Source organism: Embiotoca jacksoni, unplaced genomic scaffold (genome assembly GCF_022577435.1).
Source record: "Embiotoca jacksoni isolate LCO1_2020_lvr unplaced genomic scaffold, fEmbJac1.0.p SCAF_12, whole genome shotgun sequence".
In the NCBI taxonomy this organism is placed as follows: domain Eukaryota; kingdom Metazoa; phylum Chordata; class Actinopteri; family Embiotocidae; genus Embiotoca; species Embiotoca jacksoni.
The window spans coordinates 986,950-1,008,744 of NW_027185252.1; the positions used below are offsets into that span (position 1 = coordinate 986,950).

The 21,795-nt window shown below is 42.2% G+C and overlaps 1 protein-coding gene across 1 annotated transcript in view; it reads left to right on the forward strand.

Moving 5' to 3' along the window:
• The window catches only part of LOC138195083 (pro-neuregulin-3, membrane-bound isoform), a 311,951-nt gene that overhangs the window by 273,744 nt on the left and 16,412 nt on the right, over positions 1-21,795 (forward strand). Inside the window, 3 exon segments of the mRNA XM_069144146.1 lie at positions 1,313-1,336; positions 8,804-8,906; positions 15,391-15,517. Of these exon segments, the coding sequence (XP_069000247.1) occupies positions 1,313-1,336; positions 8,804-8,906; positions 15,391-15,517 (254 nt within the window).

The window sequence follows — 21,795 nt, forward strand, 5'->3', positions numbered from 1 at the left end:
TTACTTTGTCATCGTTACTTTGTCATCGTTACTTTGTCATCGTTACTTTGTCATCGTTACTTTGTCAGCGTTACTTTGTCATTGTTACTTTGTTGCCGTTACTTTGTTGCCGTTACTTTGTCATCGTTACTTTGTCATCGTTACTTTGTCATCGTTACTTAGTCATCGTTACTTTGTCATTGTTACTTTGTTGCCATTACTTTGTTGCCGTTACTTTGTCATCGTTACTTTGTCATCGTTACTTTGTTGCCATTACTTTGTTGCCGTTACTTTGTCATCGTTACTTAGTCATCGTTACTTTGTCATCATTACTTTGTTGCCGTTACTTTGTTGCCGTTACTTTGTCATCGTTACTTTGTTGCCGTTACTTTGTTGCCGTTACTTTGTTGCCGTTACTTTGTCATCGTTACTTTGTCATCATTACTTTGTTGCCGTTACTTTGTTGCCGTTACTTTGTCGGCCGTTTATAAAACGTTCCCTGCCAAAAACCACAAGCAGCTGCCTGAATGCACCATAAGTCCAGTATCAATGTATTTTTGACTTGCCACTTACTGTGTGCTCATTAACAATGTCTCCTCACTGTTTTATTAAAAAAAAATTAATCAGGTCACATCACAGTTTTCCTCTCGAATCCTTTTTGCTGTTGCAGTTTCAGGCTTCGAGAGTGGAAACCACCTCTACGGTGACAGATTTAAATCTCTCACTTCGGGTTTAACGCTTCAAATCTCACCTAATGTGATTCATCCGGACTGTGTGGGTGTGGTCTGATCTGATTTGACTGACAGCCGCCTGCAAAACATGAGCAAACAACTCCAGAACTATCGTCAGATTCTTTATTAGAGCATTAAAGTGTCAAAATATTCCCTGTGAAACAACTCCCGAGTTTGTAGTTTGAAGCTGACTGAGAAATAAGCGTTGAAGGCCTTTGAAGGTTTGAGTCAAGGTGAGGGTTAATGTGTCTTATTATTACCATCACGGAGAGTCATCAGGAATGCAGAAGTGTGTGTGTGTGTGTGTGTGTGTGTGTGTGTGTGTGTGTGTGTGTGTGTGTGTGTGTGTGTGTGTGTGTGTGTGTGTGTGTGTGTGTGTGTGTCATCTCCTGTAACATGTGTCTCCTGACTCTATGTGACAACAGATAGAAATCACAGATGCAGCAGAGATGCAGGACAGTGATGATCCGGCTGTTTATACTGTGACACAATGCTAACGTACACTATTTTTTATTAACCGCTGTATTTATTTTTCTCTCTCTCCTCCCCCCCTACCCCCCCCCTCCCTCTCTACCCCTCCCCACCGCCGCCTGAAACAACAGATCACTTGGGCATCGAGTTTATGGGTAAGGAAGCTTTTTCTTGTCTCGCATCATCTCCATGAGTCACGACCGCTCACATCACAGCCGGTTTTCATTTTGGATCAGCGTTTACGCAGCGCGATTGCTTACGTACAGAACATGCATCGAACATCCTGTGACAACGCAGCACACTTTGGACGCATCTAATCGCACGTGACATTCCTGCATCATTTTACACAGAAACGGAGAAGCCGGTGCTCGATGCACATCTAAATACCCACAACCGTCAGGTTTCTTTGTACTCTCTCTGCACATATGTATTTATGTGTCTTTACTTTCTGCACTATTTCTATCGCTCTCTCTCTCTCTCTCTCACTCGTGCTATCTCTCTTTCTTTCTCTCACAATTGCTTATGAAGTGTCCCTTCAGAATACCAATGTGCTGCAGTCTCCTTGGAAACAGTGAGAACAGAGAGGCGGGCAGGGTGCAGCGAGGGAGTTTTTGTGATGTTGGCACTGTTACCAAATGCACTCCTCATTAGTACGTCGTGTGTGTGTGTGTGTGCGTGTGGGCGTGTGTGTGTGTGTGTGTGTGTGTGTGCGCGCACATGCATGGCACGTGTTCAAAAGTGTGTGTGTGTGTGTCTGGAGCACTTAGTTTCTACTAATGTGAGTTAGATGAGATTCATCCAACGATTGTGTGTGTGTGTGTGTGTGTGTGTGTGTGTGTGTGTGTGTGTGTGTGTGTGTGTTTTTTATCCCGTGCACACATGCCTGCGAGGCTGCGGAGGGGAGGACGCCAGCGGCGCCACCTCGTCGTTGCCAGGCGCCTCTCTTCCTGTTCTTGGCTCTCTCGTCTCGCGGGCTCGGTGTCGGGTATCACAGCCGAGGAGCGCTAGTTAACGACATGGAAGCTCGTTGTTAACTAGAAGCCTCCTCACCCTCTCGGTCGGCACAGTTTGGGCCCCTTTCCATACAGGCAGGTTCGCAAAAACCGACGGCTCTATGAGAAAAAAAACAAAAAACGGGCCTCCGCCTCGTTTGACGTTTTGTGCTTCGACATTCTCAAAGTAGAATTTCTTCTTTCTGCTGCCCGACTGCTTTTTGCATTTGCAGTCAGACAAACTAAGCCTTTTTTTTTTTTTTTTTTTTTTTTTGGAAACCTGCTGAAACTACGCAAACTTGGCAGTGACAGATGATCTTTTCCGCACGGCTATCTTGCAGGTTTTCCCCGCATTTATATTCAGCGAGAGGTTTTTATGCCTCTACATCATTGTTCAGCCTGCCACATTTTCTTTGCTGGCGCCAACGTCTCTAGTCCTGCCAATGTCTTCGCCGTCATTGTGTTAAGCAGTGCTTGGATAGATAAGCACCTCCCACACTCTCAACTCTGGTGTGTCGATGGCTGCGGCTCTGGAAAACCTTTCTTCAGAGAGAAACGGAAACACGTAGATCTGCTTTAACTCTTCTTTCACAGGTTTTTTTGTTTGGTTATTAATAGTCTGACCTTCTTCCACGGACTTCCTGTTTCTGTTATTAGTGACTGATGCCATAGCATTACTCTTGTAGGGCCCTGTCATCCACACATTGACATAATTTCAGCCTCAGAGACAACTTGCGTCAAGAGAGTGACCATAGCAACTGGTTGTTCAGTTATATTTGTCTCAAAAAGGCTTGACTCTTTGAGGCAGAATAAAAACAGCACAGACGATTCTGCAGAGGAAACAAACGCTCTTTATTAAAAACTAATTTCTTCGTGAAAATTTGAATTCAACAAAACCACAAACTTAACATTTTATAAGATGTGAGAGGCCGTAGGAAGAAATTACTTTTGTGTTTCAGCAGAGGAGTTCATCGTAAAGTCAGCTGTCATTTGTGAATATAATTGGATGCCACTAGTCAGATGGTAACACTTAATATCATAAAACATGACATTAACATCTTTTACAGACAACCCCATAGCCCGCTGCACGACTTATATTTCTGGGCCATTATATATATATTATATATTTACAAAATTGCCACCGTCCCCATGATTTTTTTATACTGTTTAAAAAGTCCGGTTGCATTATTTATAAATCACATAAAGCACAAGTTGAACTCCAGTGCTGTAAAATTTGAATGGCAAGGTTAAAAATCAGTTGTGTAAAGGGAAGCTGCACAGATGTCCAACACAGATTAAAAAAAAAAAAAAAAAAAGGAGATTTGTGGGAGTTGAAAGGTCCGAGGTGCTCCATGCTGCATACAAACAAAGTGCATTTTAAAATCCTACCGACGGGACGAGAAAAAAAGACAAGTCAGGACAAGAAGGGACGTGATCTCTTTTCTTTATTTGGTGCTTGTGAGAATCAAAGCGACTGCACAGTTGACCAAGCTGCAGGCAAGACACAAAAGACGGGCTAATACCGACAGAACTACAGTAACCTCCTCCAGACCGCCGAGGAAGAGGAAATATTATAAGAAGGAAAAAAGAAGAAGAAAGATTGATAGAAAGAAGGAAATTACCAGCGATAACAATATCTCCAGTCACCTAAATAGATTCAGTCTGTAAATGGGCGAATAAAGCTATCCGAGTAATAGAGGAAAAGGACCGTGACCAGCCGAGAGAGCATGCTTACTCTACCACAGCCGACCTGCATAAATAAAAAAGGTTTTATCAACCATCAGCAGTCGTGAAAATGGCTTAACGCTCGGGGCGGCGGCGGCGGCGGCAGCTGGAAGAGAATCCCGTCCCGCTCCGTCTGCGTCCCCCTCATCTCTTTTTCCCTGCACTTATGTCACTCCTCTCATTCATCCGTTTCTGTCAGTGTCAGCTGCTCGCGGCACAGATGAGGAGATCCACAGTGGGTGTCGGGGTCTGCAGTCGGAGACCACGCCGGATCGACCCGAGCGCTCTCCGTCTGGGAACGTTTAAACCCAGGTGGCGCGGTGCGGCCCGTAACGGCACACTTTAGAGAGACAAGCAGCAACAAATGCAGCCTCAGACTTAAAGACAAGCAAATCTTATATTGACTGTTGAGGAAGTGCAGTAAGACACAGAAGATATATCAAGCTTGATATGATTGAAATTGATTAAAACATGATGGATTATTGAATACTTTAGAATATAACGAATCAAAAGTCCTGCACACATGTCGAAGCTTTATACGTCCAGATAGAAAAACAATGATGAAATATTCATTGGTTTTTACTCTCTTTTGTTCCTCAGCGTCAGTCGGCAGGTTATGCAAGAGCTGCAGGTATGAATCATACCTGGGTATAATACATTACCAAACATACTTAAACATGACAATAGATGAATAATTGATCATTTCACATTGTCAGACTTGAAGCTTGTGGACATGAACTTCAGAAAGAGAAAGAAGTAAACCGTTGCTGTGTTCCAGATGTTGTACTTATAAACTAACACTCACTATTCTAAATGCATCAGTGTGTTCACGCTGTCAAGTACAGAAACATGCAGTGCGCTACGAGTACCAGGATGATGTTTGAAACTTTGGACACTTTTCACCCTAAACGTTCGCCATCTCTGCTCCGTAGAGGAAGGGGGCGGGGCCACTGACGTAAAGGATTTTCAAATTAAGGCGTCTTGAGGAAGCAGCAGCTTCAGAGTCCTAACATGTAAGAGCACTATTGGTTAGTGTACTAAAGGAAAGTATGCCATCCCGTTGATGACCTTTGACCTGTCTGGAGGACTATAAGTCTCAGTATTCCTATATGCTCGTGTGATAGCTGGTATCAGTCAGCCAAAACTGACCATTTTAAGTCCTCAACAATCAATCATCCAAACCCTGCCTCTACATACAGTCTCAACCTTGAACCAGATCCAAAGCACTGCCACTAAACATTAAACTGCACTTCCCTCAAAGTGGAAGCTACCGTTCAATTCATAATTGTACAAATGTAACACAATTAAATAAACATTGACATAATATCTGCAGCGGACCCCGACGGTGTCTGCCGAGCTGTCCACGTGTCCAAATCTTCCAACGACTCACAAACCTGTCACTTAAAAGATGTCACGTATCCCGACATCGCCTAGATGGGATATGAAAAGCCATTTATGAGATGCATTCATGCACAGGAGATTGTTTTTTGGGGGGGGAGTCTGAGTCCAACCTAATAGGATAATGTGTCCAAATTTGACTAAAATATTTTTTTCCCGGCTGAGGGGTTGAGATTACAAATTGTCTAACGGAGGAGAGCCAACAGCGATGGAAATGCGTACGCTGGAGAGCTGCCAGGCGCCTTTCTTTTCTTTTTTTTTTGTGTCCACTGCCTCTGTTTGTATGTCATGAACCCCAGCAGGCAGACTTAAGCCTCCCTCATCAGGGCTCATCAGGAGCGAGACACGCTGTCAGAAAGCCACGTCGCTCCGTCGTCCCCAGACTTCAGTCAGCCTCCGTCCACGTCTTTGTGCGAGTATCTGTGTCTCTGCTGTCGCCAGCCGCCGCGCTGGAAGGATTTCTCCTCGTGTCCTTCGTGTGCCGGTTAGTTTTAAAGTTTAAAGGGTCAGTTCGCTTTAAAATTGCATTTCTTTTCGCGGGTTTCCATGCAGGTTGTTTTGGTTTCATCTCTCCCATGTTTTGACACAACGGTGTTCTTTAAGCGTAAAGCGAGTTAAAGGGGTGTTTCGCCACGTTTTCCGTCACTTACGCGGCCGACTCACCCGCGCGGACTTACGTGAGCGCAGCGGATTACGTCGAGATACAAAAAGAAAGAAAAAAGGGGGTTGCAGCTGCACCTCTGCATTACCGCCGCTGCTGCCTTTTTTTTTTGTGTAAAATATTAATCGTATTTCTTCCTCTGATGTTGCTGTGAATCAGCGGCCGCTGGGTTCAGAACCGAAAAGGTTTGAAGTGGAAATAAATAGAAGACGTGACCTCGTGGCCCCGCAGATGGAGTATGAACATGTTTTCCCTCTCTCTCTCTCTCTCTCTCTCTCTCTCTGTCTCGATGATTTATTCACATGAAGAGAGTGTGTTTGTGCATACAGTAGGTGTGTCCAAACGAGGACGTGGGAGGGCAGAGGAGGGACGGTGGGACGCTGCTTGACCTTGGCATCATATTCATAATTAACCTCATGTAAATTGGATTGTATTTGTACTACTTTTCATTTGTAGCACAGCAGACTGTGTATGTTTGTGAAATTATCCTCCCGGGTTAGAGGTTGAAAAAGTAAAAGATCTTCCATCTAAATCCACTTTTTTTTTTTTTCTTCCATTACGTTTTTGTTGACGTCGCATCTTTTTCCACTTTAACCAACGACAAAAACAAATCCTTTGCTGGTGCAAATGAAACGTGTACTTAAAGCCTGCGAATGAAGATGGATGCATCATTTGTCAGTGTTTTACATAACAGTTATAAATTACAGCAAAAATGAAGCACATTTCCTGAGCTTTCATACCATAGTTAAGGTTTTGCTGGTTTTTGATTTACAGGCACAAGAGCTGCCGGCCTATTCGGGGAAAGATTGTTTAGTTTGATTAAGCCCGTGTCAAAGAGGCCTTGAAAATACATGTTTTCGGGAAATACTTTGAGAAAACAAACTTACATTCACCTTCAGTTGAATTTATGTGGGAGGCAGAAATCCAAGATGCACATATATTTAAAATTGAAAAGATATCAGAAAGTTGCAACTCACACACTTTACAAGTACAGGTCAGTTTAGTCAATAAGAAAAACATTGGCAATTTAAAGCAGTCAAAATAATCACCGTCCATTTATTTTTTTTACATCCTTGAGCTTTTCAGTTTCATGTTGCTCAATAGTCATTGAGATTGCTCAGTAGAGATAAGTTCACTTCTTACATATATTATTTACAGACAGAGACTTTAAGATGTTCTAGAAAAGGCTATTTAAATGGATCTCAAGATTAATAAATAAAGCTCTGATTTCTGACCTTCAAAAATAACTTAATGTCAAACAGCTGAATATTTCAACATGTGTAAGTCTAAGAAATGAAATGTATAAATCTGTGTCTACGGGATAACCCTAACCTACTGAGCTTGAGCTCGCAGGCTGACATTTTTTAAGCCTGCATTACAAACTGGAAGGAGAAGTTTGAAAAGCATTTACCAGGCAGCATTCAAATATGCTGTTAGTTTGTATTACGGGCAATATTTTTGAAGCTTTACCAATACCAGCCATAAAATGTAGGAGTCTTCTTAGTATGATGCTGCCTTATATCAGCAGCACAAAATACAAAGAAGAAGGAGCTCTGCTTTCATTTAGGCTTTTTTTATTATTATTATTGTAAAAAGTGCCAAGCAGGAAAGTGGCATTAGATCAGGACACAATATCAGCAAATACAGAATTTATGGGAAAAGGAGGGATCCACTGAGATGGACTGAAAGCATAATAAATACTTCATATATGACAGGTTATGCAACGTCTGTGTGGGACACAATAGCTAAGAGATCCCTGATTTAAACTTTCAGACAGGCTTAAAAAAAAAAAAATTAAATCTTGATGTACTTGTGAATTAGTAACGCTCTCCCTCACCGGCTGCTGTCAGGGTTGCCCTTGAGCAAGATGCAGCGGCTGCAGTTCCAGTGGAGAGGGCGTGGTTTTGTTCCCGCAGTGATTTTTTTTTTCTGAGCAGTGATTATTTTTTATTTTTTGGGGGGGCTGGGGGGGAGGGGGGCATTCGAAGGCATCTGCAGTGAAACAAAAAATCAGTCTCAATCACCTGAATGTAAAACACCAACACCTGTCATCGCCGTGGTTCTCTCCAAGGTCTGAGCCTCGCTAAATAAAACTTGATCGATCGGCTATTAGTGTATCTGAAGGCAACTATGATTCACTTGTTCGGAACAAACAAGACAGCTTCCATTTTTTATCCACTAATGGCGTCCTCCGTGCCATAACTCTTCTTGTCTCCATGTATTCAAGCTCCATTACATGTGGCATCCATTTCAAAAGCAGTGTCTGGTGTGTGTCGGACTATTACTCGACGTGTTGGAGCTGATAAAATGAGCTGGAAAGGCAGCGCGCTAACTAAGAATAGCAGGTGTTTGCCGGGGAGAGATGTAAATAGGTGTTTATTTATTGTAAATGGGCTTTATCGCAATCATATTTGGTTTATTTATCACAAACGTAATTACAATTACACTTGAAATAAATACGCGAGGCAGATAGAGAAAGCCCCGGATGGCTGTTTCACCGTAACTGGTTGTTTGATTATTTAAAAGTGGCTGTTTAGTTGCTGTAAACAACAACGGCAGAAATTAAAAGAGGGTGAGTACAAATCTCAAAACCATGTTTAATTCTGTGTTATAGCGAAGTTGCTGCATTGTATTAATTTGATATTAACTCTGTGAATATTGACTGTGGGATCTCTGTGCATATTTATACACTCTCACTTAGACACACAGTTTTGTCTCCCGTCCTTCGTGTCTCTCACGCACGCGTGTTCGGCAGATATGTACATGATCTGTGACTTTATTTGCCAACAGTGTGTCGTTCCATCTTGTAATTGCAGCTTCTTCCTCTGTTTTTTGTTTCCTCGCAGAGAGCAAAGAGGTGTACAAGAGACAGGTGCTGTCAATCACCTCCATCGCCATGGCGATCAGCCTCCTGGGAACACTGTGTATGGCCCTCTACTGCCGCAACAAGTAAGAGGATGGACACGCAAAAACACGCATGTAGATTCATTTTGGTTACCCTGACGTTGTTCACGCGAAGCTAACTGCTAACATCTGTGAATTACTACAACAACGTCAATCATACAATCAAACTGGTTTAAAACAAAACTCCTGGTTAAGCACCAAAAAAATATAGTTTGGCTACTCCTATTTAAAACAACCTGTTAGTTCGCATCACCTGTACTTGTGTGGCCATCCCACAGACTGGGTATAAAAATGGTCCGAAAAGTGAAGCCAATTGAGAAGTGCAATACCACTGACGGTCACTAGGGGCTGGCTCCAATAGGCTCCCATTCAAGAAGCATCACCTTCTCTCATGGAAGTACAAAGTCACTAAATGTTTTCCACGAGTCATTAATAATCCCATCACTGATTGGATATTAGGCCTCAAAGAGAACTATGTTTGGGGGTTAACCGGTTTGATTGACATGCCCGGGGTGCAGTCGGACCGCTGGTGTATGTGGGCGGGGCAGATCCACCCCTCGATCCGTTCAAGCTCCACCCGCACATCCAAATATAGTCTTTTTTTTTTTCTCCAACAAAAACATGATAGCGACTCCCAAAAAATGCCAGAATCAAGGCTTCAAAATGGCAATTCACAAAAAAAAATTTAAAATGAAATGTGTGACATCACGGTGGGCTGCAACTTGGACCACCCATCAGTGTTTGTTGATTTGGTCACCATGTTCCCACATCCCAGTTTCTTGGGTAACGACAATGATGGTCAAACCTAAAAATATATAAGACTTAAGTCAGAATAAACTGACTTTTCCTTTTAATTTAATGACTTCTGTGTATTAAACTTCAAGTTATCAAACACAAACAAAAACGGAAATCAGTATTTTACAACAAATACATAGGTTTCAGGTACAGCAATGGCCACCTGTCACCAAGATGACCTCTTTTAGAGTTTGAAGTATGAGGAGACATAAATTAATATTTACTTACACAACGCCTGCAGATGGGTGTTTACTCAGCTCCGAGAAGGACTGCGTTATTCCAGCCACACTCAGATGTGACATACGGAATCTTTTTCTCATGAATACACGAGACAGGTAAATTAGCAGCTGTGACAATGTAATTTCATCCCAACCCTTCAGTTTACTTGCTGAGAGTTTCTCCCACGATTTTAAATCCTCTCAAAACCTCATTTTGCTGTTAATAATCATGATGATTTTTTTTTTTGCCACAGCTGCTAATGTAAACAAAGTGTTACAGTGTTTGTTAATGAGCCCTGCTGGGTGTGGAGCGACCGAACGCCCAAGGAGACTTTTTTTTTTTTTGGTTAATTTACTGAAGGGCGATGCAACATTCAACGATTCAAACATCTTGAACGAATCCCAGACTGGGTATTTGCAACCGTTTTGTAAAGCTCATTACGTGCGTACACATATTTATAGGCTATTATCACCCAAAAGGTCAGCTTGTGTGGCTGCAGCACTCACTCTCCTTTCTGTCCCTATTTTCATATTTCTGCAGGCCAGAAGTTAATGTGTGTGCATAGTAATTGGTGCATGAATGGTCTCGCGTTCATCCTTAACTGTGAGAATCTGAACAGGACGGGTCAAAACATCCGGCCTGTAACTGCAGGCTGTCATTCACAGGATGTGGACCGCGGGGCAGGCAGGTGATAGATTGCACTGTAATTCCATAGGCTTTCCCTCTGTAACATAATGATGTGAGCGAGTGAGCAGCCTGACAACAAGATAACTGGATCAAGGCGATGATGGACAGGCACTTTCAATGAATCCATAATTGGTATAGGGGGGGAGGGATACTTGCGTGCTCAGTGGAGAAGATGCATGCTGATCGGCAGGGGAGAGGAAGTGTTAATGGAAATCTGAGCGACCTGAAAAAAAACAGGAAGTCAAGGGTTTTCTCATGAAGTGAAGAAAAAACAAAAAACAGCCCGAACATAGAGCTGAATGAAAGACAAATGATTTTAATGGCGTATTATTTTTGTATTAAAGTGCTGACTTTCTGCTTTAAGTGTTGTTCATCCGTGTTTGTTAACTCTTATCTGTTTTAATGTAAGTGCTGTTATGGTTTAGTTTTTTTCCGCCTCTCCCTCGACTTTAGTCTGCGTCCTCCTGTTTCCTGTTTTATTTTGAAATCCGCACATCTGGTCTTTTCTGTTACTTCCTGCCCCTGTGTGTTTCCCTCGTCTGTAATTATCTACCTCATCCTGATCAGTTTCATCTGTCCCTCATAGTTCTCCTCTCCCTTTATCTTCCTTTACCCTGATCAGTTTCACCTGTCCCTCTCTGTGCTCCTCTCCCGAGAGTATTTCGTCCCTGTGTCGCTGCTCCCATATCTTTTCAGTGATGTGGGTGTAAACAACCTATAATTAAACAGAAAAATCATCACTCTTACCCCCAGAGTCATTGTTTTTAAAACCAATATACTGTAGCACAGATAGAATGAAATACTCTTCGGGCTACTGTCTTAATAAAGTTGGACTACACTCTACACTTTTTAACACACTGTTCCTGATAATTAGCACAAATTGCAGCCTTAATTTTACTCATTAAAACGGTTGCATCAGTGCATTAAACACACTCATCATAAGTTACAGTATTGTATTATCTCACAAAATTCACAAAACCATGCTGCATATTCCTCCTGAGTTGGAATTGATTAAATGGAGAAAAGACGTTACGCTGAAAATTAACAGACTATTGAGTCATCTTAATTTCAACCACATTACCAGACAAGAACATCAATATTCAACAAATCTGCAAAAGCCATTATTATGGCCAACGCCAGCCATTTTTTAAAAACTCTGTCTTCTGCAATATTTGTCAGTTACAGCATGGTTAGGGTAAAATATCGTTTTGTGTGCATTACAGTAAAATGGTAGGCAACTAGAACATAAAAGCATGACTGAAAGTGAGCTGTAGTTAAATAGGAGAGAGTTTTGCTCCCTACAGACCCATGGATTGCCCTAATCCCCATTCAAAAAATGTTTTGTTAATTGTTACTTAACTTTGATGTTTGACCTTCACTGGAAAGAATGATGTATATAATATAAAGTCTGCCATCAGCAGGCTGTTTTCCCATCTGCTCAAATAGTTCTGTCAGTGCTCACTTTAATCTGAGATGGAACAAGCAGGGTTTTCGGTTCGACTCGTAACGAACCCAGTCATGGTCCAGTATTCAACTTACACGCCACTGACTCAGTCTCCAGTCCACATACGCTGAGAATTTTGAAATGAAAATGATTCCCCGATCTTTCCAGGGTGTGAAAATATGTGAAATTGAGTTTCCAGCCAAACGCAAAATGGTATCAGCTACGTCTCTTACACCCTTTTATAATAAAACCCAGAGTTCCCTTTATCAGTTGTAGCCTGAGCTGTGACTAAAGGTGATCCGGCCGGTTACAAAAAGATGGGAGATCTTAGAGAATACTGACATCTTTCGGAGAAGTCTTGTCATTTTATCACACGAAGTAAATACAGTAAGTCTGAACACTTAGTTTCGAGATAACAAAGCCAAAACTTTGTCGTCCAAATGGCGGGAAGGAAGGCGAAGACGACGCATGTGACACATCTTTCAACACACATAAAGAGCGGAAATGTTTGTTTTGATTGCACCAACGGCATATGCCTCCATCATAAAGAGCGAGCACACCCTTTCTGCATGCTGAAACATCAAATAACAAGCAGATGGTTGAAAAGGCTCCGGAAGAGATAATGGACCTTTCATATTTAGTAAACGCTTTTCCAAAAGTAGCGTGCGCCAAATGTCTCAGCCTTCTTCTAAGAACATATAATTAAAGTGCCACAGAGGTGGAGAGGATATGAGCTTTAGCATGGTGCCGGTTGTAAACACTTTATTATAGCGCTGTCATTCCCACAGAGAGTCTCCCAGACAGGAAAGTATGAAAGGCTTTATCAGCTGGATTTGATAACAAGCAAATCTCTGGCTAGACACAACGGTTTGGTGCATTTTCCTCCAGGTCAGTGTGATTACGCAAGTTTGGATAACTGGTGCTGTAATAATTAAGATCACGTAATGCACACCGGTCCCGACAACAAAACCAGAACAGGCTTCTCTTGAAGGGAATAGGAAGAAATCAGATTACATCCATCTGCTCTGTAATTATTCCACTCCCCCCAAGTGGAGCTTTTTTTTGTCATGAAGTCTGTGCAAGATGAGGGTCGAACTAATTGGTTTAAGTCAGTCTGTGTATGTATTTGCAATAAATATTACAAGGAGTTCAGATTGCACCAGTTGAATTAAAAAGGCGTCTGATAAATGAATAGTCCCGACTCAAAACATCTCAACAGAAAATCATACAACAAGTAGTTCCGACCCGGAGATCTGATTGGTCAACTGAACATTTGGAACGTGCTCAAATCATCATGACATCACATCCTGCTCATCACTAGTAAATATCACTCCACCTTCTCAATGAGAATATATGATTGGAATTGAATTTCATATAATGTGCAATATAATGTAGTTTCTACTTGTTATAGTTCTATTAAATGACCCATTTGGTGAAGTCGGGTCTCTTTTGGTCCTTTTTGGTCGCTCCGAGCACCCGTACCGTAACACCACAGATAGTCACGCACTTACAATCCTAGCGGCGGCTAACTGGACCGGTTTGGTTTGAACACGACACGGTGCTAAAATCCTAAAAATACGCGACTCCATGAATATCTTTTTTCATCAGATATCTTAGTTCCAACCAGACTGAGCTAGCTGAGCAGTTTAGTGTTTCTACGTGCTGTATTTATTCAGTTTGATCTCTAGAAAGCAATAAAACAGACTAGGAGTCCTCTCTGTTGCTAGGGTGGTTGCTACGGGTCAGCCTACTCCCTGGAGTAGTAAACATTGCACACGTTACATAAGAGTCTACTGACGCGACTGATTGTTTTCTGGTTGCTAGTCATACCACATGTGTTGCCATGGAAACGGAGATCACACTAACACAATATGTTATATTTTGAGAGCGACTTGCTCCACAATATGAAAACATGTTGATTACAGATTTTGTTTAGTTGGTAACTTGTTGTATAATCACATTATTACACTCGAGGGTGGCGCTTTTACATCATTATTGGCACGACAGTGATGCGGTCAGGACCGAGGCTCTCGTGCACTCGTGTAATATTGTTTAATTGTAAGAAGCATGTAAAAAATCTTTTAATTGGTGCTTAAGGAGAAAGTGAGGAGAGGTAACTGTCGGCGAAGGGCTCCTATGGCAGCTCACTTTCTTTCTTAGGGGCATCAGACTGGTGAAGATAATTCTTCGACCACTGACTCGTTATTTTTTAAGTACATTGTTGAAAATCGGGACAAAATCCTTCAGATTCTTCCCGGTGTTTATTATAGGAATGACGCATTATTTTACAGATATTTAGACAAAGTAAATCAGAGCAAATTAATTTAGTCTTTGTACTCCTTTGTGTCTAAAGTAGATTTTTATGAGAGCATTAAAGCCTGTCATAAATGCTTTGGTCTGTAATCTATCCCTAACGCTGCTTTTTTCAGTTTGAAACACAATTATGCAAATAGTGCTGCATATTTTTAGTTCCTGGAAACTATTTGAATCACAGTTGGAGTAAAAAACAAAAGACCTTAAAGTGCTCACATTTACAGCTGCAGCGAAAGAACCCACATATTTAGTTTACTGTCTGAGAGGAGGCGGCTGATCTCTTAAGTAGAACGTTGCGTCTGTGATATCTGCCTTCCTGAACAAAGACACGGCGACTGACATCCTTTTTCAAACTTGTTATAATTAGTTGTTTGTCCCGGAGCTCCTGTTTGGAATTAATTCGAACAAAATTATAGAGTGGCTGCAAGTGAGATTCGCTCATCTCAAGATGTTGACTGCAGAACATGCTGTAATTATGACACTGAGGAGCTCAGTACAGGTTACAGTGTAATGGAAGAGGAAGGGAAACGGCAACGCAACTGAGGAAGGTTTCTGAAGTTTAGCAGCGGCACACACAACAACAGCACTTGACGATTCAGTAATCTCCAGAGCTTTGAGGAATAATCAATGCGAGAGTCAGAGATGAAGCTGTCAGTTCATGTTTGATTTTTAGTGAGCAAATGAATGTTTAATACATGATACAATACATGTTATTCTCTGGAAATTGACGAAAGTTTTACTGTACATGAATGCACAGGGTTTGTTATTGTGCAAAACACATACATTATGTATTAGTTGGATTCATATGAAAGTGAAATTAAAAGTCAGTTTCAGCTGAATTAAATGGTATTATGTCTGAATTGCATTTTTTTTTGTATCATTACAAATTTATCTGTATATGTTTTGTTTAAAATGATGTATTATTGAGCTTTTGAAACAGACAGATATGCACCAATACCTATCAATGATATTATTGGTTAGTATGAAACTTGTAGGCCTACACTGACTGTGTTTGAAGCCAACCACCAAAATCAACCTCATGCTTCATCTTCTGTTTCTTTCTCTGTTCAGGAGGCGCAGGGAGAAGCTCCAGGCTCACCTGAAGGAGAGTCGCAGTTTGAAAAACTACACTGCCAATTCCCAGCATGCCCTCGACACCAAAATGAGGACTCCGACCAGCAGCCTGCAAATGCATGAGGTACTCCTGTTTTTCTTCCCTTTTCTTCCGTCTTCACTTTCCTTCAAAGTGTTGTGCTGTTTTTCCTGGTCAAGGACGCCTGAACATCTTCAGCACATGTAAGGAAAACAGTTTCCATGGTTGTAACTCGGGGTGCTACCGTTTCTTTGAAGTCTGTTTACCAGACAGAAAAATGCAGATGACACTGACCAGTCACAAAGGCTCAAAAGAGAATAATTTATGATTTATGATTTCAAAAAGTTATTTGCCACTTGTATGTAATCTTAACCCTTTCCACCCTGGAGGCTCCTGTACAGGGATTTTTTTTTTTTGAAGGTCGGCAAGTGTGTCTTATTTAATGAAGAGAATAAATTGGATGTAGCTTTACTCCGTTTCTATTCCATCATTTTTGGTAGAATTGCAGTTGAGAACCTTTTAGGACTCACATCAGTGTCTGCTGTCTCTCTCTGCGGTTTTGATCTGGCAGAAGTAAAAGAAAAAAGATAATGTTTTGCTGGAGTTTTTGAAGTTGAACTCTGGCCTGGTGATTATTATATTTCAAATTATTCTTCTCATTGGAGATCAAGGTTGTTCGTTGAGGCTTTGCTGTCAGCACCAAAGACTGTATGTAAAAGTGTTCGTAGTTTCCAGGTCTGAAAAATGAGGCCGATGCAGAAGTGCCTTAAGCTGCAATACCAGCGAGCGCCACTAGAGGTCGGCTCCAAAAAGCCTCCGGCTCCATAGACTCCCATTCAACTTCTCTCATCAAATCCAAAGTGAATAAATTGTGTCCATCAGTTATCTCGGTGTTGTTAGCTAAAGTCACTCCTTCTTATTAGTTTTCTGGAGGTCCATCTGAAAATAATCCCTCATTCATTAGAAAAGAAGATTCAAGAGGACCTGTTTTTTGGAGACGTGTCTGTTTGATTGACAGGCCTGTGGTGCAGTCAGGTTACAGCTGTCGGTGGGCGGGGCGTAGTATCGTCAGGTTTCTAATCAGATTGAGTCAGATCCACCGCTCGCTCCTCCCCCAGCTCGTCCAAATATGGTCACTTCCCGCTCCAAACTAGCAAGATAGTGACGACCAAAGTCCGAGTTGGATGGTTCATGACGGGCGTTCACAAACCAACGGGTGACGTCACTGCTGGTTGCCGCTCGGTCAGCACGAGCCAACAAACATCCAACAGAAATCTTCATCTGGACCCAACAAAAAAATATTTTGTCGGTGTCTGGTTGACTGCTGAGGATTTTATCACCGAGACAGATGTGTACAGAACACCGGAGACTTGTCATTAAACTCACAACCCTGTGGGCAGATTCCAGCTGCGTATAAATAAATATGCGTCCCCGTCTCCATCTGCATCAACCTTACAGGTCTTTGGGAGGGCAATCGTTCAGTGTTTTGGGAACGCACTGCTGGCAGATGTCATTCATCATCTTCTCTGCGCTCTCTTTCATCACATCTCTCATCTTGTGCGTCTCGGAAAGGAAAACATGACCGTAATTTGAATGTCACTCGTGGTCGGGGGTTGCATGTGTGTATTTGTGCGCCATTGTGCATAAATTAGCCGCAAACCGTTTTCTACATGTTTATCATATAAGTTGCCGAACTAATCTACACACGGTTGACTCGAAGCTTTGTTGGATAAATTTCTGTTTCCTCTCAGGCCGTGATTGGAATTTGCAACGAGGCAAAGCACATATGTATCGTAGGCTTCTGCACAAGGGACACGCTATCCATCATGAATACATTAATATACACAAGATGGCTAAATCACTGCGTGGGAGCAAAAAAAAATTAAAAAATTAAAAAAAAGACCTAGTTTGCCAGAAGTAGAGATAATTACGATTTATAGCGGGAGTTCATGCTGTGTCATAAACTAAGTTCATGACACAGCTGACAGCTTTTCTTCCGACGTGTCCTCGTCGCAAAACCTAGACTAGACCCAAACCGCACTGTTTGTTCTTAATTCCGACGTTAAGCGTGTGTTTATTATTGTTACCATGACGACGAAGGTCCAGCATGCCCATTGCCAGCAACTCTTTCACGGTTAATTACCCATTCTGTTGTTTTAGTGTGAGGACGTCCAGGTCCACCAGAGGGCGCTAAAGACTTTAATATACGTTATTTTGGGAGTCGGGGGAAATCGACCTGATGAGTCGTTTCGGTATGAAGAACGGTGTGAATAGCCTCATCGAACTCTCGAAAACAACACAAACGAGTGTATTTCCCAATCTTGAGCTGTTCCTTTAAAATCGGAGGTGCTTGCCAAGAGAAACTTTGACTAATCTTTTTAAGGTATTTTTTTCCGGTTATGAGCACGGTGAGAATAATATATTACATTTTGTAGACAATATCAGCCGTACAAATCATCAACAGTCCCGTTTGTATATCAAGTGATCCGGTGAAATACCAGCCTGAACATTTAGAGAATTTTTGTCTGGCACACGAAGACCATAAGGCGAAAGTATCCGAAAATGAATTGTCGCCCGTGACGAATCAACAGGTCGTAGGTGTGAAAATACATGAATGAAGCGGCGATGCACAGACGCTGTCCATTTTCATTTTGGGCTCGCAGAGTTTAAAGCGTCGGGACGTTCCTGCCGCGGGCTCTCCGCCTCAGTTTTCAGTTCGCAACCGGTTCAGATGTCTGAAATATCACTCGGAGACAAGAGCTAACCGGGGCTTGAAAGTAATCTGTGAAATCTGGAGTTTGTGAAGATGGTGTGTCAGGTGTGCCTCCTCACATTACCTTCAAGCCCAGCGGTCTGCCGAGGACAAACAAACCGGCTTCCCAAACTCACATAAAGACATCCGACCTTCTGCAGGGATTCAGTGTAATTACACCCCGCTGGATGGAAATGAGTTACTCAGTATGATTTGGGGTCTCAAAGACTAACGTTTATATTTCACACCAATAACTGAGGGATTGTAAAAGACAAACATATTTCATTTCAATTTGAGCCTAAATGTCAGAGTCACTGAGAATACATACAAACGATTGATTTCTGTATGTTTATACACCTGAGAAGAGAGAAACCAGTAAATATAAAACAAAATCAGTTTTTGTGCCTCACGCTCAACTATTCAGTCTGCAAATAAACTCCGATTTTCAAATGTTGAGCTCTTTTAAGACATTATTTCTTATACGTTTGCGCCTCCTTACAGTATATTTTTTACTTTTTATAGAAGTCAAAGGGAAAATGTTCACTCCTCCTCTCTGAACTTCCTTTTTCTTCCTTCAGCTGGGAGCTTCGTTCAAACTTTAAATAGGTCAATGTGTGTCATCACTTCGGTTCAGCTTTCTGAGGTCTTTTTTTTTTTTTTTTTTTCATACTTTCTAAAATCATTTCACGTCTTCTGCCTAATTTCCAAAGTTTTGATGCTTCATAATGGAAATATATTTGGCAAAATACAAAATGATCATTGATGTCGCCACCAGGAGTTCTTCTTTTAGATATGTGCTTGTTAACTGGTTGACTTTCTCCACGGACTTCACTGCATTTGTAATTCAAAGCCAAAATCTATCCATTCATATCTGTTATTGCTTTAATTTCCTTGATTTAAACATTATTAAACATAATTAACATTTTCAGCCTCTCCTTATGCAGAATTACAACCGTTCCCAAAAGTTAATTGTAATCATTTTAATGAGTCGATGTGTCACACGTCTCTTCTTAACTAGTCGGTCCAAATCACATTTCTTTTTTAAATATCTGATCAGAATCGGATCTCACCTGATCTTACATTATATATTTCAAGTGATCAGATCCATGAGGCAATCCTCAATCAGTCTTATCCAAATTGATTTCTATTAGTTGACACAAACAAACCCCAAATTAGAGCGCGATCAAAATCGGCTGGTTTATTTTACCACGTCAGCAGGTTTTTATCAAAATAATCAGAGGCGGAGGAGACGTGCCCGCTTCGCTTTATTTCATGCAGCTGTCACCGCCGGCGTCAAGCCGTCCAGCGGGGGGGGGGGGGGGGGAGTGTGTGGTTCACAGAGACCGGCACTGACTGGACCCCCCCCCCCCCCTGTGACACCGAGCCTGCATGTTTTCAATACTTTAAAATAACACCTGGAATCCAATTAGAGCAGCGCCAATCATATTTCGAACGTTCGGAAAATCCGATCTCGTGATATTTGAGCTTTTCAGACTTGTGATCGGATTCCAACCGGTTCTGCTAAAGAAAAAATGTAATAAAATCGTCTCCAGCGGCGTCTCGTTAATCTCTCTTCGGTTCACACTGCTGCTTCACGGCGAGAACGTCGTCTGCAGCACACTGACCTACTTCAGCGTATCACACTGCATTTTATTGAGGAACAAGCCTCCCTGGTTGTATTTAATGAGACACATCAGGTAGAGAATAGGAACAGCACACTAGATGGTGATTCGCCCTGAAAACTATTTTAAATGATTCCTTTGGCTTTTATTTTCCTCACTGAGCGCTCTGCTCCGCACAAACTTTTAAATTCATGCTTTATTTATTCAATTCCTACTCGCATGCTAATGAAGTGTTTATTTTGTGCCTACGCACCCAGATTCATATCGATTTCTGTCTGGAGGCCGATCCACGGCGGGCATGAGGTTGGCGGTGTTTCAGGAGCGTGTGCGTGTGCGTGTGCGTGTGCACGCCGTGTGTTCGGCTGCACGCGTCCGGGTTTCTTTCCCTCGTATCTAACTGTAATGTGGATTTATACTTTGCACTCAGGAACGCGTACTCGTGGATGAATGCAGCCGTTGTGGCCGCGCGGGTCGCGACGAGAGGACCCGAACACGTCTGATCGGCGCCGCGACGCCCCTTCAGTCGGAACTATTTGATGAAGCAGTGAACTAAAGCGCCAGTTGGTTTTTCTCTATCAATCGGGTTCTAGCGCCGTATCGTGAGTTCCTCCGCAGTCTGTCTGCCGTCGCGGCGTCATTCAAACTTCTCCGTCTCCGTCGTGAGAGAGACGGTGCTGAGCCTTCTCTCCTCAGTGTCACTGTGAGGCAGGAGTGTGTGTGTGTGTGTGTGTGTGTGTGTGTGTGTGTGTGTGTGTGTGTGTGTGTGTGTGTGTGAGGCTGTTATTGATGCCAGCATCTCTGCACAAATCTTTTTTTTTTTTTAAATTATCTCTTTTTCTGTCCAGACCGTCAGTGTTAAAAAAATCCTCATCGCCAGAGGCATGTGGTGTATGTCTCAGAGATTAAAACATCCATTACACTACACACACACACACACACACACACACACAGATATCCAATAATATAAGCCATTACTTGCCCCCGTTGCACCACAAACGTCCAGACTCGGCGTGAAGTCGCTGTCAAAGCGATGATTACTCCCAACGCTTGTATCTGCTCACGTTTACGGAGGCCGAGGAGTTCTTCGCCCGCAGCTGTGCAAGAAAAGTATTACATTTATATTGATGACCTCTATAAACAGTCGGTGTCGCCGGATGACGCATGCACACAGTTTTCCAGTTTCTCCCCTCCCCTCGGGCAATCTTTCTTAATCCTAAATCTATTTTCAAAGTGAAACAAAAATGGACGGCGAGCCGCACGGCGGCGGCGCGAGCAGACGGGAGGCTCTTTAAGCTCTTTATTACAGTAAACCGGATAAACAAGTTGAACTCGGCGGGGGTTTTTTCTGAGTAACTGTAAACAGAAAAGCATTTTAAAGTGAAAGAACGCAGACATTCCTGTAGTTTTATGTCTAGTTTTAGTAACCAACAAGCACATCCGAAGCGTCGACAGGTTTTTCCTGTTTTAATAATTGCAGCCCGTTTTTTTTCTCGTGGGTCACCGGTGGGTCATTTCCTGCTGTTAAAAACTCACATTCTCCGTTAGATCACAAGCTGAGAGACGAACAAAACGTCAGTGGAAGTTTTTCTGTATCAATTAGCAGCTTGGATGTGAGAACAGCAGCGAGTTGAAGGAGATGAGAGGGAACAGACTGTGATGCAACACGATGAGGTCGGATTAACTCATCATTCCCTGGATTCTTTTTTTTGGGGGGGGGGGATTCCCTTTGAATTAAATGATGTACTTTCGGGTTTATTATTATGTTACAAGTTTACCCAGTGAGCTATAAAAGTCTGGTGATTTAATATTAGGCTCCCATAATGCCGGAGGAGCCACAAGTTACAGATAGTAGCAGGAGAAGCCAAGAAATCTTGACATCAAGATCCAAAAATCCTGACACATTTCCCACGATGCCACTTTAGGGCGCCTTTCATGAGACCTTGGATTTGACCTCAGCACTCGTTGTTTTTAATCCCTTGCAGCTACAGTTTGTAATGAAGACTTTTCAT